The sequence below is a fragment of the Siniperca chuatsi genome, linkage group LG1 (genome assembly GCF_020085105.1).
Source record: "Siniperca chuatsi isolate FFG_IHB_CAS linkage group LG1, ASM2008510v1, whole genome shotgun sequence".
Lineage (NCBI taxonomy): Eukaryota > Metazoa > Chordata > Actinopteri > Centrarchiformes > Sinipercidae > Siniperca > Siniperca chuatsi.
In genome coordinates, this window is record NC_058042.1 from 24,001,467 (window position 1) to 24,018,156 (window position 16,690).

At 40.6% G+C, this 16,690-nt stretch overlaps 1 protein-coding gene across 2 annotated transcripts in view; it reads left to right on the forward strand.

Annotated features, from left to right (window-relative positions):
* LOC122877539 (ras-specific guanine nucleotide-releasing factor 1-like) overlaps window positions 1–16,690 on the forward strand; it is a 32,161-nt gene that overhangs the window by 13,157 nt on the left and 2,314 nt on the right. The window contains exons 10-27 of one of the 2 annotated variants that reach the window (XM_044199246.1): window positions 2,395–2,555; window positions 3,097–3,160; window positions 3,690–3,716; window positions 4,663–4,805; window positions 5,387–5,469; window positions 6,406–6,654; window positions 9,320–9,693; window positions 10,229–10,345; window positions 12,494–12,664; window positions 13,339–13,445; window positions 13,570–13,682; window positions 14,244–14,304; window positions 14,446–14,552; window positions 14,648–14,732; window positions 14,937–15,134; window positions 15,945–16,024; window positions 16,148–16,265; window positions 16,383–16,451. In XM_044199246.1, the coding sequence (XP_044055181.1) occupies window positions 2,395–2,555; window positions 3,097–3,160; window positions 3,690–3,716; window positions 4,663–4,805; window positions 5,387–5,469; window positions 6,406–6,654; window positions 9,320–9,693; window positions 10,229–10,345; window positions 12,494–12,664; window positions 13,339–13,445; window positions 13,570–13,682; window positions 14,244–14,304; window positions 14,446–14,552; window positions 14,648–14,732; window positions 14,937–15,134; window positions 15,945–16,024; window positions 16,148–16,265; window positions 16,383–16,451 (2,327 nt within the window). The remainder of the gene's footprint in view (window positions 1–2,394; window positions 2,556–3,096; window positions 3,161–3,689; window positions 3,717–4,662; window positions 4,806–5,386; window positions 5,470–6,405; window positions 6,655–9,319; window positions 9,694–10,228; window positions 10,346–12,493; window positions 12,665–13,338; window positions 13,446–13,569; window positions 13,683–14,243; window positions 14,305–14,445; window positions 14,553–14,647; window positions 14,733–14,936; window positions 15,135–15,944; window positions 16,025–16,147; window positions 16,266–16,382; window positions 16,452–16,690) is intronic. The other variant, XM_044199255.1, reaches the window with a different exon arrangement.

The window sequence follows — 16,690 nt, forward strand, 5'->3', positions numbered from 1 at the left end:
AGGCTTTTATGTGCTACATCTCAACCCACATCTAAAGAAAGGTCACTTAACCACCGATGCACAATTTACTTCAAAATTGTAATCAATTACTTATTACACATATTCATTGAAAAAGTAATAACATGACTGTACTAATTACTGTACTAATGAATTACATTACTCGTTACTTTACTTTTGTTACTCAGATCTATCAAAGGTACTTTTAAACAACTCCAACAACACAACTCCACACCCACACAATGCATATTTTGTATTTAGCATGTGTAGAAATAGAAAATGAGTTGTTGTGGTTTAACAAGCCCTACAATTTGGAGGGATTTACTGACTATCAAGCAGCTAGTTCAGCCTCAGTGACTGCACACAGCTTTCCAGAAGACCCGACCTCAAAAGCATGGTTACACACCCTCTGACCTCCACACAAAACTAGCGAATGCAGGCATACCCATGGCTAATGTTAGCCAGCTAAGAACTCACAACATGTAAATAAGACAGGTTTGGAATTATCAGAAGTCGCACTTCTCCACTTTTGGTAGAGCCTAACCACCTCCCCTCGCCTCAAGTCCCTGCGGCAAGCTAGCACATCCGGAGAGGTGGAAATCATATCGTTCAGTTCAGTTCAGTTCAAAGATTCGTAGTTACTGACTATGTAGTTTGATCCCCTTTTTTTCCTAAGCTAAGCGGACACGTCACCATTCAAATGCACTTCAATACATACATTAAAAAGTGAACGCATCACTGTTCAGGTACTTCAGTACAACAGTGAGTAAATGAAACACTGTTCATACAGCTGTAACGTTCAGTCTGATTCTGGTCCAAGCTGTCGCGTTCAGTTCAGTACAAAACTAGCCTATGCAAGCACTGTACATAAAGTTAATAGCTCAGCAGCCTGTTTACAACTGAGTTATCACATTATGATTGTTTCACTGCCTTTTAGTAGGCTTTTAACGAGGAAGTAACATACTGTGAATCTTTCAATGCCACTCAGCCACCAGTGAGATCCACTGTTCGCTCAGTGACAATGGTGATTCGATATAGTCAGTTCAGTTTACAGAGTCATTGTTAAAGATTCGTTTGCACATGTACTGAACACCTCCACTGTCTTTCCATTGAACACAGAGAGAGCAAACTGATAATTAACCCGCCATCTAACTAACAGCAATGTAATTGCTGCATTTCTAATTGGAATCCCTTACACTACTCATTACTGAAAAAGCAATCACTACTGTCACATTACTGTAACGTGTTACTAAGTAACGTTGTACTGCCCAACACTGCATGCAACATAACTTACAAACTAATATTATGACCTTTAAACAACATTTTCATTAAAAATGTCGGTAACTCTTTATTTGAAGATGGCTTCATAAGACTGACATGACACCGTCATAACCCTGACATGACTCTTGACAACTTGACATTAACCAATAAACATGTCATAAACATACCATGGCAGGCCTAATTATCAAGCTAAGAGAAACTATTTAGCTTTATGTGTTACCATTACATTATACCGTCATATGTGCTTGGTTTTGACGACTGTCACGAGACCATTCTAATTGTGTCATATAAATCTATAATATAAATGTAATCCATTATTATTATTACTATAACCGCTAACTGCTGCTAATTGTAACTTTTAGCTGCTGTTAGCTAATTAGCGCAGATAGACCCTTACAACCAGCCGTGCTATTAACTAGCTGACTCAGCCCACATTCAAATAAAGTGTTACCAAAATGTCATTAAAAACATTTGGAGTCATTATGACAGTGTCTTCATGGAAACGGTTGCATGGGTGGGCTTATAGGGTGACAAATGCACAATTGCATACTCTGATATATAAAATTGATGAGTGATAAGCACGACCACCTGCGATGGATTTTTGTTATCCTACACAGTCTTAAGTGTGCAAAACAATACACCCTATGGCAGTTATACTGACCAAAGTAGGAATGTATTACAATAAAATATTAATTCTTCAACATACATTAAACACCATCCTCACACATCTCTCCTACACCCTTTGCTGTTGTGATGCATCAAATGTACTCTCACCCAGATGTTCAACACCTTCCTCCATCTCTATTGACATGTGAATAAAATCAATGATTACTCATTTTAATTATATTTTACTGTAACTGCAAGCTACAAACAACAGAAGTTTGAATGTTTACATGTATGTACATTTATTTGTCTTTTAACTGTCCACACCTGATAATACAAAGGTGTGGACCTGGGGGAGTGTCATGTTATTATTCCCATAAAAGGCTTTCGAAGGTTAGACACCAAGTATAAGATCAATGTCAAAGTCAGTATGAAAAGTTGAGAGCAAATTGCATGTGTTTTCTCTCGTGTGTGTGTGTGTGTTTGTGTGGGTGTGATACTGACACTCCACAGGTTCTCTGATCCAAGTGCCGATGAGCGAGAAAGGGAAAATCACGAGAGGCCGACTGGGCTCTCTGTCCCTGAAGAAAGAAGGCGAGAGACAGTGTTTCCTCTTCTCCAAACATCTCATCATCTGTACCCGCGGCTCCGGGGGAAAACTTCACATCACTAAGGTACAGTGGGATTGTAGTCGAGAGGACCTGATACAAAAAAAGTACAACCCAATAAATTACTCTAAATGTTTCTTAAATGTTTCTTCTATAAAACAAATCAAACCTCTTTAAACTGGTAAGAGCTAATTCTAGCTGTTTGTGTACATTATCAAACATACAGTATAATTTACGGTAAAACAGGAATTGCATCTTTTTAAATAAAAGTACATAAACAAGGCATAGACTGACATGCCATGTAACCTGATAATTACCTATTAAACTAGTAATTCAATGAAGACATTGTATTATTGACCTCCAAAGATCAATAGTTTAATGCATGTAATCTTGGTAATTTTGTGAATTTTTTTTCTTCTTTTCTCCAGAAAATGTTCAACATGTTCACATCTTCAAATTGTATGACATGATGTATTATTTAGCAACTGCAAATCATAACATTGACCCAGAGTTTAAAGAGATTTCCTAAAACTATGCAGAAGCCTCCACTGTCTGTTAACTGGTAAGATGCTGTATGTGACCATGTGACCTTTCAACCCTGTCACAGAATGGAGTGGTCTCTCTCATAGACTGCACACTGATGGAGGAGCCAGAGGGGACAGACGATGAGTGTAAGCTACTACGTACACTATATTCAAATGTTTTCTTAATATATATATATATATATATATATATATATATATGTAGAAGTTTATATGTCCTGTATGTAGTAGCTTAAATATAAAGCGATGCAGTTTTTCTGTTAATATAGCTCACAAACTATTCAAACTTTACAAAAGACAAACTTGCTGAGAGTTGAGCAGTCAGTTATCAAAACTGTACATGCCATGTTTCTGAGGGGCCAGTATTATGTAACACAACCCCGAGTAGAACATATTGATTACCCTTAGTTGGCTACTTCCTGGTCAATAATTAATGAACAAATCACTTCAACATTTGGGATTTTGTTTGAAAATGAATGCCATTATTTTGACTGGTAGAAGAAGTCTTGGTATATGGAATTGTGTTTGTGGGTTGGGACTGAATTTTAACACAATTTATAAAGAAATTGTACTATTTTGTGCAGAGTATTTCCCTAATGTTATCCTTACTCCTTGTACTTGCATCATGCCTACCACTTTTTCCCCTTCACTCCCACAGTAACTGTTGTGTTGGGGGTAGCAAAAGGTGAGCAGTTACAATAAATCAGTACAATAAATCTGCAAATAAATAATATGTTACATTATTTTCCTGATGAGTGAAGTAGTTTCTTTGAGCCATTTGGATGCAAAGACTGACAGTTCTCCATAATAATCCAGTTTACATGACTATCCAGAGAGCTGTAGAGTTTTGTTTCTAGAAAAATATTGTTTCTTGACTCACCAGCATCAAATTGAACCAAAACAACCGCAGTCATAATTGTTGACTGGTTGAATGGTGCTGGTTGCACATGATTTAATCAAGGTAGCCACAGTGGATCATTATGAGGAATAGTGCTGTGCTTTCATGCCACACTTTCCAAATTAGAGGCTGCAGATGGAAAACACATATCAGCTGCTGCCTTCAGGTGAATGTAGGGACTTCAGAAACAGAAGGCTTTCATACAGTGTAAAGGCAGGGTGGTTTTTTTTTTGCAACAGATACCGGTAAGAATCAGTCATCTTTAGCTCAGTATGGAAAGCTTTAGATGTTGATCTCAATACTGGTCGGGGGATGTCTAGAATGTGTCTCAGTATTGGCAAGACCATCTGAAAAATCACAGCTGGACTCCCGATTACACAGCTCCTTGATGATTGTTCTTCCTTGTAAAGTAACTCACCAGTGCAAGATTTTCATAGGATGGGATTTTTTCTAAATCTTCAGGCCCTTTTAGACATTTTGATTTGATGGTAAATGTTTCTGAATGTCTAAATCAATATAAAATACATATATAATAATACATATCACAAATATGATTTAAAATTTTATTTGGTCCTCTCAGAGCTTTGAACTACACTCAGTCATGAAAAGAAAAAAAATGAACTGAACTTTACTAAAGTGTACATTTTTAAGTTATTTTGTCATTTCTGTTTTCAGTATATTTAATTTTTCCCTGTTACAGTAAAATGAAGGTTGTTGAATTTGTGCCTTGCAGCCAAAGGGGAGCGGAGTGGCCAGGACACAGAGCACTTGGACTTTAAAGTGATGGTGGAGCCCAAAGAAGGCCAGCCCTACACCGTCATCCTGGTGGCTTCATCCCGTCAGGAGAAGTCAGCGTGGACTAGTGACATCAGCCAGGCATGTGTCCTCATCTGTGTGATTAAAGACTAAATATGTTCCAAACAAACCCAATGCAGTATTGTGGAGTGCTGTTTTGACTTAAGCATGTCATGGGACAAGCAGTCATTAGATGAGGGAGAGTTTACTTAAAAAAATAGAGCTAAGACTTTAGGCTGCAAACATCTGACACTTGCTCTATATTATGAGGAAGAAGCTACATGTAGAAGGCCAGCGTTGAAACTTACTTAACTGAAGCTATTGTGGCTGCCACTTTAAACAGCGATGACTAAACCCTGTGTTAATATACACCTATTGTAGGTCAGTTGGTATAGAAGTGGAAGTTACATACAGCATCAATAATCATGGAAAATAGCGGTACAGTTAACATTCTTGTGAGCTGACTTTTGACCTCAGCTTGTTACCATAGCTCCACACGTGATGAGATAAATATCTGGACAGAATATAACAGAAAAACATTGTATCTTATTGCCATTAGGGGTAGAAACTTGTATCATCCACAGGTTTGTGAACTCACTCACCGTCTTGCTTTGTTACACTCACAGAGAGCCTTTTTGTCTGTCTGTCTGCTTACCTTACAGTGTATTGACAACATCCGCTGCAATGGCCTGATGATGAATGCCTTCGAGGAAAACAGTAAAGTCACCGTGCCACAGATGATTAAGTGAGAGTCAGACACCACGCAGAAATGCACATACATTATACACGCACAAACAGAAATTGGCGTTGGCATTACATAAATACATGACAAATGCATGAAAAATGCACGACTATGCGTGCCCAAGCTCACACACGTTTGTGCTTATATACTTGTGAGGACCCTCAATGACATAACATATTCCATAGGCTCTAACCTTAACCATCACAACTACATGCCTAACCCCAACTTTATCCCTAAAGCCAAACCTTAATCCCTAAACATCCCTTTAAACAAGTGAAAACCAGATGAAATGTTCTTACTCTCCTCACTTTCAAGGTCTAAAATTGGCCCCCACAAAGATTACAAGAGCACACACACACACACACACACACACACACACACACAAACATTAGTGTTATAGCTGAATAAATTACCAGTCTCCCACTGTGTGAATGGCTACACAGCCACCACTAGAAAAAACTTGGCCCCCTGAATGCAACTCAACACTGACTGTGATGCAATACATGTCTACATCCTTTGCATGTTCCAGGGGCCCTGACTGATTCAGTGGCCCCTTTCCATACTGGAGTTCCCCAATATATTTACAGCCTGTAGAGGCCAGTGGGGCGGACTCACCAGAGTCTGCATCAGTTTTTAGTAAGGCTTATTACTACTGCAACTTATTCTGAAGCCGCATGTGAGGCTAAAAAAAATAAGAAAAATTGCAGAACATTATTGGAGTTTATATATTTAACATTTTTATTCTGGTGGTTAAAATGATCTCTCTGATAACTGTATAGATTTATTTTTCCAGTGGGGGACCTACCCTACTCATAGCAATGTTAATGCTCTACCCATTGACCAGAAAAGTTAACTAACTGGAGGTGGGTTGCATAAGTACTGGGAGCTAAATCCCTGTGAGTGAGTGACATTCCTAACCTCACTTAAACTCCAACGCAGGTCGGACACCAGCTTGTACTGTGATGATGTCGACATCCGCTTCAGCAAGATGATGAACTCCTGCAAGGTGCTGCAGATCCGCTACGCCAGCGTGGAGCGTTTGTTGGAGAGGCTGACTGACCTGCGCTTCCTCTCCATCGACTTCCTGAACACCTTCCTCCACTCCTACCGCGTCTTCACCAGCGCTGACGTAGTGCTGGACAAGCTCATCACTATCTACAAGAAGCCCATCAGTGCCATCCCTGCACGGTGAGTGATCACCTGAGAGGTTTAATTAGGGATTTTATGAGCTCATTGGTATGAAATTGTCCACACTAACCATATTTTAGTTGCAGGCTAAACAGATTAACATGTCACCCTGCTGTTGTGAACCCAACATTTTATGTCTTGTTTTGCATACTCTGTGGGCCTGTGTGTGTACACATTGATTTGTTTGTTTGGTAATTTATTACACTAAGATGCAATTTCTTCAACTCATATTTACAGTATTGTTTTGATTCCACATCTGTGGATGCTGGGAATAAAAATTGCCATTGAAATTGCCGTTGGAAACACTGCTACAAAGATGGGTCGTACTAGTCTGAATATCTGTTAGCAGCATTTGTCAGGTATGAAAGAGCATGATATGTGACTTGTTTAGCCAAGCTTGGCTGGTCCACCACCTTAATGAAACTTGATGAAACTGACTTTGACTTTGATGGTTCCCTGACTTTTCATTTAGCACCATCATCAGGTCAAAATTTCAATAAACTTTGGTTTATGACCAAATACTTGCAAAACTAATAACATTCATTCTCATCAGCCTCAGCCCTAGTTAGCGTTTTGTGCTAACTGGTAGCATGCTAACACGCTAAACAAAGATAGGTAAACATTATACCTGCTACACTTCAGCATGTTAGCATTATCAATGAGACATCCTTGCTGTGACCATGTTAGCATGTGGATGTTAGCTCAAAGCACCACTGTTCCCTAAGTAGGCTACAGCCTCACAGCATGGCTGTAGTCTTGTTACAGTAAATCAACATGGGACCAAATGAAATGTGACCAAAATCCAGGTGCATCAGTCAAAAAACTGCATAATTATTTGATAATGTGAGGGCATGGAAGGCAAGCTTAGTTGTATAGCACCTTTCAACAAAAAGGCAAATCAATGTGCTACACATGTGAAGGAGAAGAGACTTGAAATGCATGACAACATCAGCCAATCACAGGAAAAGTGTATCAACCAGCAGAAACAGCAGAACTCAAGCTGAAACAGCTAGAACCTGTGCATGGCCCACCTCTGTAGCAGTTACTTCAGAGTTGCCCTTCTTCATGAAGTGTTTCTATGATTATATCTATCCCTGCATATTCTCTGTTAGAGTTTAAGTGGACACCTTTAAACTTCAGAGCTGAAATGGTTTGTTACATTAAACTCCTCCAAGCACCTCACTGCAAGGCCAATCCCTGTGGCTTATGACAACTGAAGAAGGAACAAAGTTTGAAATGTCCACGTATTTTCTCCTGAGGATGCAGCAACAGCTCTGTAATGGTGCAGTGAAAAGGTGGGACTTCCCTGGTGTCTGGATTTGTCTTTGCTCTCACGTGGGCTAGTCTGTAAGCAGCCCATAATGGTATCATAGCCCGTCCAGGTGAGAAGGGACTAGAGGAGAAGCAGTGAGAGGTCACACCAACACGTCCACTGTCTTCTGTCCACCATCGCCGTTAATTGGGTCCTGCATCCACCCACCTCTCCCTAACCCCTCTTCTGTTTTTTTCATTCCTCTCTTTACCCTTTTCCATTCTCTCACTTTTATTTTTCTTTCGACAAGTCTGACCATTCCTCTCTTCGCTGCTCTGTCACCATGGCAACCCTCCACTCTGCTGCAGGACCCCACCCTCTCCTCATCTTCTCCCTTCCTCCCTCTCTCCCTCTCTCTCTCTCCCTTTCTCCCATCATCTGCAGCGGCTCTACGGTATTAAATATTGATGGTGGTGTTTTGCACCCAGACCCTGCTCTCCTCTCTTCTTCTCTCCTCCTCCTTCCTTCTTTTTGTCTTACTCCTCTCTCTTCTCCTGCTTAATTATCTCCTCTCGTCTTTCCTCCTTCCTGCTTTACTTTTGTCCTCTCTTGTCTCTGCACTGTGCTTTTTGTGCTTTGTCTTTCTCATTTTCTTTTCGACTTCCCCTTCTGTCCTTTCCTCTATCCTCCCAGCCCATCTTTGCTCCTCTCATCTCCTTTCTTTTACTGTTTTGCAAATTTAGGTGAGGAGACACAACATGGCTGCAACTAACACCATACACGGCTGGAGGCTTCCCATTCGCCCACTCCCAAACAGCAGCCTTCGCTGTGGTGGAATCCATATCCACTATGTTTCTCCTCTCTCGCCCCCTCCCTCTCTGTCTCACTGTTTTTGCCCCTGCTTTTTTTATTTTTTTGCACTGCACCTCTGTCTCTTTCTCCCACTTTCCCTCTCTGTCTCTATCTGGCTCCCCTTTTCTCTCTGTTTCTCTCTCCCCATGTCTCTTTGGGCCTCCCCTGGGCTGGTTGCTGTTGGCAGCACCCGTGCCTCCCACACTGTCACTTGACATGCTATTTATAGGCCTTCAGAGGGGGTGGCTCTCAGTGCAAGGAGGATGCTGTCTTAAACAATGTAGCTTAAATAAAAGAGGCAGGAGCTCCCGAAGAGCCCTGTGGTTAATGTGTTCCCTCTCTGCTTCTGTGTATAGACACCAAGTGCAGCATGCACCCCCATTATCACCATGTCTCCCCTATCTGCTTTCTTTTATTCACTGGGTCTCTGGGAATAATTACCCAAAATCCAAAAAGTGTTGTTTTGTAGAAGTGAAAGATGCTCTTCTTAATGTTCATCCTTCTGTCTTTCTCACCCATCCCTCTTTTTTCTCCTCTCTTTCATTCTCTCCTGTCCTGCAGTTCTTTGGAGCTTTTCTTTGCTAGCAGCCAGAACAACAAACTCCTCTACGGCGAGCCACCCACGTCGCCGCGTGTCAGCCGCAAGTTCTCCTCCCCTCCTCCTCTCTCCATCACCAAGACGTCCTCGCCCAACCGCCGTCGCAAGCTTTCGCTCAACATCCCCATCATCACAGGGGGCAAAGCCCTGGACCTGGCTGCACTCAGCTGTTCTCCCAATGGCTATGCAAGCATGCACTCCACCATGTCACCCTTTAGTAAGACCACCCTCGACATCAACAAGCTCTATGTGTCCAGCACCATGGCCAGCAAAATCCCAGATGAGGGAGAGGCCAAAGCCGAAGGCAAGGCTGAGGAGTCTGTCCTCAACAAGCAAGGTCAGAATCACTGTCCGAGGGATTTTGCTCCGTTTTAATGAGGTTCATGTGTACTATGGTCCACTGTCATGCTCATATCTTGTATGTATCCTCTACTCATGCTAGAGCAACTTTTACTGTCTATCCCGTTAAGGTTGTAAAGTGATACTGATATGCATATATAAGACGTCTAAAGGGAAAAATAATCAGCTCCATTAAACAGCATCCTTTGAGATTGAACAGCAAAGGAGCAGTACATCCACGAGGCCATGTGTTTTGTTTGTTTTTTTCAAATTTAAAATAACTTTTTTTTTTGATAACAATGCTGTAAAAACATGTAAAATTCAACTGTCCATGATTATCGACCATAAAGCTTAGAAAATGCGTGGTTCTTTCAGACTTCGTGGGCCTTGGAGTTTCCTCAATTTTTGTCTAGACCCTTTGCTATCTTCTCTGCCCCAATCTCGCCATTTTCCCAGCTACCCCCAACCCCAACAGTTATGTCTGTACACTTCTTCTCCTTCTTTGTTGACTTTTTTTCTTGATCGTGAAACAGATCTGTCTGTGAGAGAGGAATGTGCTGAGGACCCAAGTCAGAGTGACGAAACAGAAGCAGAAATGTCTCCTCCCAAGTCACCGTCAACACCCAAGAACGTCAAGTCAAAAAACTCTGGTACAGTATGACCCAGTGTTGTCCTGCTTAAGTTGTTCTATGTCCTTTTAGAACATCTTGTGATTTACTTTTGAATCCCAACCCACCAGTTAAAAAAACAAACGAGTTGGCAAGAATGTTAAGTAACTTGGCAAGAATGTAAGAGCTGGCAAACTACAGTAGCTTAGCACTTAGTGCTAGTGACACACAGTACTTGCCAGCCAAGTGTCTTGGCAAATTAGAATATGACAAAATAAAATCAATAATAATAGATCATGTCAATTACAAAAACCATTGGTAACATGAAGCACATTTAACAGGCTTGCTATTCTTATGTTACACCCTCTATGAGCACTTGAATGAATAATTCCAACTGGCAAAGAATATATGACTTAACTTGTCAGGAAACCAGATAACATGAAATGAGCAGTTAAACTGAAATTAAATCAAATTTAAAAATAGCAATTGTCTAATGGAACTGCACTGAAAATTTTAGCGGAAGAAACACCAGTTGGCCTTCAGATTATAGGTTAGCCAGGATATTTCCTGACTGTAAGAGTGAGCAGTGGCTACACAGAAGTATCAACTTAAAGCAATAGCTCAGCATTTTGGGAAATACTTATCTTAAATTAAATTAGCTTAGCATAAAGACTGGAGATAGGGGGAAACAGGTAGCCTGGCACTATCCAAATGTAACAAAATCCAGCCACCAGCTCCTATAAAGCTCACTAACAGTTACACTTGTTTTTTAATCTGTACAAAAACTGAAGTGTAAAAATAACACAGTTTTATGGGGGTTATATGCCAGACAGGGTGCCAGGCCACCAGCAGGGAAGAAATAATTTGCCACATGACCCCCGGTAAAACCACAACATGTTGTTAATTACTGAACTTTAGAGGTGCCGGTAGGCAGATTTTGTTGACAGGACAAAGCCAGGCTAGCTGTTTTCCCTGTTTCCAGTCTTTGTGCTAAGCTAAGCTAACCGGCTGCTGGCAGTAGCTTCATATTTACTGGACAGTCATGAGAGTGGTATCGATCTCATCTATTTCTCGGCAAGACAGGGAATAAGCGTATTTCACAAAATATGGAACTATGGCTTTAATACATTTGAAACATTCAACTTTGCACATGAGGCATAAAGTGTCACACAGACACTTTATGCCTCTGAAGAGTAAACAATTCAAATACTAAGAAAATGGTCTATCAGCTGGCATTATTACTTGATGTGTACGAATCACCTTTAATAGTTGCTTAAACATAATAGATGTCAAGCAAAGCAAGGGAAACTGGCAGCTGTCTCAGAAAAGTATAAAAAGGTACATTTTAGGTCCAAATCATGTTTTTAGTGGAAATCAATAATATGAAAGGCAACATAAGGTGTCATTGTGATTTTTACCATCCAGCAGTATCAGATTGTGCATGTAAGAAGTGCAAAGAGGTTGAGATGAGAAGAGTAATTCATAGTGTTAAATAACCCTGCTACAGTAAACTGTATGGCATACTTTTTTCAGAAAATGACAAACGTAACTATAGCCAAATATGGTCTTGATTAAAAACCACCCACAGCCTCCTGGCCCTCCCCGTACTGCACAGAGAGGGAGCATCCACCCCATAGGTAGTCAGGCACAATTCATCCCCAGTGTGTTCTCTTCCCACGGTGCTGGATACAAGGGAAGCCAGTGCCTTGTGTGAGTAGGTGGAAGGAAACCTTGTACCTTAGCAACGATGTGCATGTTCTTCTATACCGCCCCCGGCTGAACGGAGGAAGGCAGGGAGGGAGTGAAGGAGGGAGGCAGAGAAGCAGACACAGTGGAGTGTACCCCGTCACTGGCACAAGCTGCAGGACATACTGTCCTGGGTCTGTTTTAGCTCTCTGTTGCCCTCCACTGGTTAATGTCTTAGTTTGATTATACATGTATAGTCTATCCACAGCACTACACTGAAGGAATCAAATCACCTTTAATCACCTAACCGATGAGCCACCGGCAATTTCCCTTTCAGCCTAATCCTGTCAGAGGAAATGTACACTGAAAGGGTTGTAATATTGGTGTTTGTCAGAAAATATGAAATGTTCTCAATTTAGGGGAAGTATCCTTTAACCTTTGGATAAGAATAATGAAAAGTAATTAAGCGTGTTAATCTTTAAATAACGCTGTCCCTCCCTGTAGAGTTTTCCCTGTTTTCCTTCAACAACGGCATGGTGGTGTCATCTTGCCGAGAGTTGGACAATAACCGCAGTGCCCTTTCTGCCGCCTCGGCCTTCGCCATCGCCACCGCTGGTGCCAACGAAGGCACGCCAACCAAGGAGAAGTACCGTCGTATGTCGCTCGCCAGCACAGGTCAGTCACATGAGGGGATGGACCTTCTGCTGACCAATAAAGAGGCTTGTTGAGTACTATCTGGAATTTTTTCTGTGTCTGCTGTTGCCCTCTCATTTAGATATTATGGAATTAAAAGTAATGTGTACAGAAAGAGTATCTAAAATCTAGTGTGATCACCACAAAAAACTAATTGATCAGATAACAGATGACTTTGTAAAAACAGTTCATTTCTGGTTGGACTTAATGCCATCTGTTTCAGTAATGTCGGTAAACCACTTATTTTGGGAAATCACTGTCTAGCTCAAATTTCCTGTATGTCATTTTAATATAATGTGTTGGCTTTCTTCATATCACATTCCTAATGCTGCCAGTTACACCATCAGTATCACTTATAGTACTGTAACATTAACAAACACTGCACAGCAAGAGTGAGATCTGGGGGAATGATGGGCATTTATATTTACATAGAGAGTATTTATTTAACATTTATTTATGTTTAAATAATGTTTGACCAGTTGTGAACACAGTTCGATAGTTTTTAAATATTCAAACTGCTTTTCCTGTATCTGGAAGCAAAATAATAAAATGTAAAGGAGAGAACCATTTAAAAGTAAGGATGTTATATCACATAGCTGATTGCTCTGTGGTGTAGGAATTCAGTTTCACTGTAACTTTGTTAAAACTGGTTCCAGGTTTTCCTACAGACCAGAGGAATGGGGACAAAGAGTTTGTTATCAGAAGAGCTGCCACAAACAGAGTCCTGAATGTGCTGCGTCACTGGGTCTCCAAACACGCGCAGGTACAGTTCACATTTCCTTCTATCTTTTTCATTTTTTTTGTTTCTTTATATCTTTCTATGCCTTTGCGGAAGGAAAACAACACTTCTGTAATGACTGTGCTGTTGTTCCTGTGTTGGTCCTCAGGACTTTGAGCTGAACACAGAGCTGAAGATGCGGGTAATTGGCTTCCTGGAGGAGGTGATGCATGACCCAGAGCTCCTCACACAGGAAAGAAAGGCAGCTGCCAACATTATCAGGTTGGTTTACCGTTATCATCGCTTGATCACACATGCAGTCACATATGACACATCTGTTTGTCAGCACCGTGTAGAAAAATGTTTCTGCAAGAGTATTTCTGATGCCAATGATCAATCGTGGTAATAAAAACAAGAACTGGAGATACAGTACATCAACCCAGGTCCTGGCCTAAATCTAAGTTGTGGTGGACACATAATGTACCTGGACACTTTCATAGAACTACAGAAAAAAACTTTTTTTCTGAGCAGCAGTTTCTGAATAACCCTCAAGTATTTTCTCTTCCTCTGGGGAATACAGAACAGGCTTTTGCATTGGTACAACATGGCAAAACTGGAGTGAAAACACCAGTATGGTGTGTGATCTAACCAACCTGTCAGCATGCAGTATGGCTGCTAATCATTATCAACCTGTGGAGCTGAAGCAAAAATATAAATTAATACCCAATGTACTGGGTCAAGTTGGGTACTTTTGAACAAGTGGAATCCATTTATGTCCATTAAGGTCATGGCAATTGTGGACAAAACTGTCACATAATGGCACTTTTCTCTTTTTGCATGTAGGACTCTCACTCAGGAGGACCCTGGAGACAACCAGGTCACTCTGGAAGAGATCACACAGATGGTGAGAGAAAGATTACAAAACCCTTTTCAGTATAAAAAAAACACCTCTTACTTCTTGAAATTACTGGGTGTCCTGTAGAAATGATTTGTACTTGAATTGTGATAATGTTTTTCACTGTGTGTGTGTGTGGGTGTGTGTCAGGCCATGGAGGACTGTAAGACTGAGCCGTTTGACAGCCACTCTGCCCTCGAGATAGCTGAGCAACTCACACTGCTGGACCACCTGGTCTTCAAGGTCATCCCATACGAGTGAGTACACACATATACATGTGCACAAACTCACAAACACAGGCACTGAATGTTGGTATGTTTTTGATTATTTGAAAAAATATTTTTTTCCACAGGGAGTTCTTTGGTCAAGGCTGGATGAAGAACGACAAGAATGAGAGAACTCCATACATTATGAAAACAACCAAGCATTTCAACGATGTATGTGTTTACTCTGGTATTGTGAAAAAAAAGATAGATAGATAGATAGATAGATAGATAGATAGATAGATAGATAGATAGATAGATAGATAGATAGATAGATAGATAGATAGATAGATAGATAGATAGATAGATAGATAGATAGATAGATAGATAGATGGTCAGTATTATTATCACCATGTGTTTTTCTCCTTTTTTTGTCAGATTAGCAACAGGATCGCCACAGAGATCCTTCAATGGGACGATGTCAACATGCGAGTGGCAGTGATCGAGAAATGGGTGGCAGTGGCCGACATCTGCCGCTGCCTCCACAACTATAATGCCATGCTGGAGATCACATCGTCTCTCAACCGCAGCTCCATTTTTCGTCTCAAGAAGACCTGGCTCAAAGTCTCCAAGCAGGTATCAGTCATTTCTGACATGTTCTTCCAGCAGTGAAGTTAACCACTATTTCACTGGGGTGTTAGACTTTCAGGTTTAAGCTTAGTTTTTCAAGTAATCACTAAAGTTCAGCTGGCCCAGGCACCTTAACATCACCTAAAAGAATAGTTTGTCATTTTGAGGAATACGCTTATTTGCTGTCTTGCCTTAAATGAGAAGATCGATACCACTCTCATGTTTGTACACTAAATAAAAGGCTTTCTGGGTGCAGTGAATTCTTGTCGTCACTGTGAGGTTGCCAGGCAACCAGCAGAGACTCCAAGAAGTCACTGCTCCTGGCCAAGAAATTGTTCAAGCACATAACTCCTATGTAAAACCACAACTTTTTACAGGGTTAAACAAACAATATTCAACTTGGTAATTAAAGAGCTTTAGAGGTGGACTTTTTTTTCCTTTGGACAGAGCCAGGCTAGCTGTTTCCCCCTGTTTCCAGTCTTTATGCTAAGCTAAGCTAATTGCCTCCTGGCTCTAGCTTCATATTTAGTGTACAGATATGAAAGTGGTATTGATCTTCTCATCTAACTCTTGGCAATGAGCCAAGTGAATAAGCGTATTTCCCAAAATGTCAAACTACCTTCGAGCTTACTTACATCAAAAATGAAACAGGACATTTTGCAAGTGAAACAAAATGAAAGGAAGACGACATGCTTTCAGAGAGACTGATAATGGTTATTTTGAATAACATTGTCCTCCTTCATAAAACACTGATAAACATAAACATTTAATTTTTGGCTGCTGGCAATAACAATTTTGCTTTGATCCATTTTCTAGACAAAAACTGTGATCGACAAGTTACAGAAGCTGGTGTCATCAGAGGGACGATTCAAAAACCTGAGAGAAGCTCTGAAGAAGTAACTATCTAAAGCTTTTCACTTTCCTGTGCCCACACATTGTGGTTGAGGAGTTTTATATATTCCCCTTTACAGTATGTTTGTGTACTATATCTCTATATCTGACTCGCCTTTTGTCCTCAGCTGTGACCCTCCCTGTGTTCCCTACCTGGGAATGTACCTGACTGACCTGGCCTTCATCGAGGAGGGAACACCCAACTACACAGAGGACAACCTGGTCAACTTCTCCAAGATGAGAATGGTAAAGAACACCAGTGTGCTGATATACATACATGTCAGCAATCTGTGCATCAAGTATTTTTGACACTACTAACCTGCAAGGTTGAATTTTATATAATTTGATTTCATTTGCCTCCAGATATCTCACATCATCAGAGAGATACGGCAATTTCAGCAAACAGCTTACAAGATTGATTATCAACCAAAGGTGAGATTATTTTTTGTCTGTATTGTTTTACTGTGTATTTTATACTTTTTCAAGAGCTACAGACTTTGATTACTTGTTTGGAGGTATTACTTGACTAATATTGCAATATCATTATATTTTTTCTAATGGTGTAAGTCTGTATTGTTTAGTGAAAGGGATCTCCCTTATGAGTACTCTTAGCAGTAATATTGGCCAATTGAGTCTTTTTTTAATTTTAATTGTAAAAATCAGAAAATTAA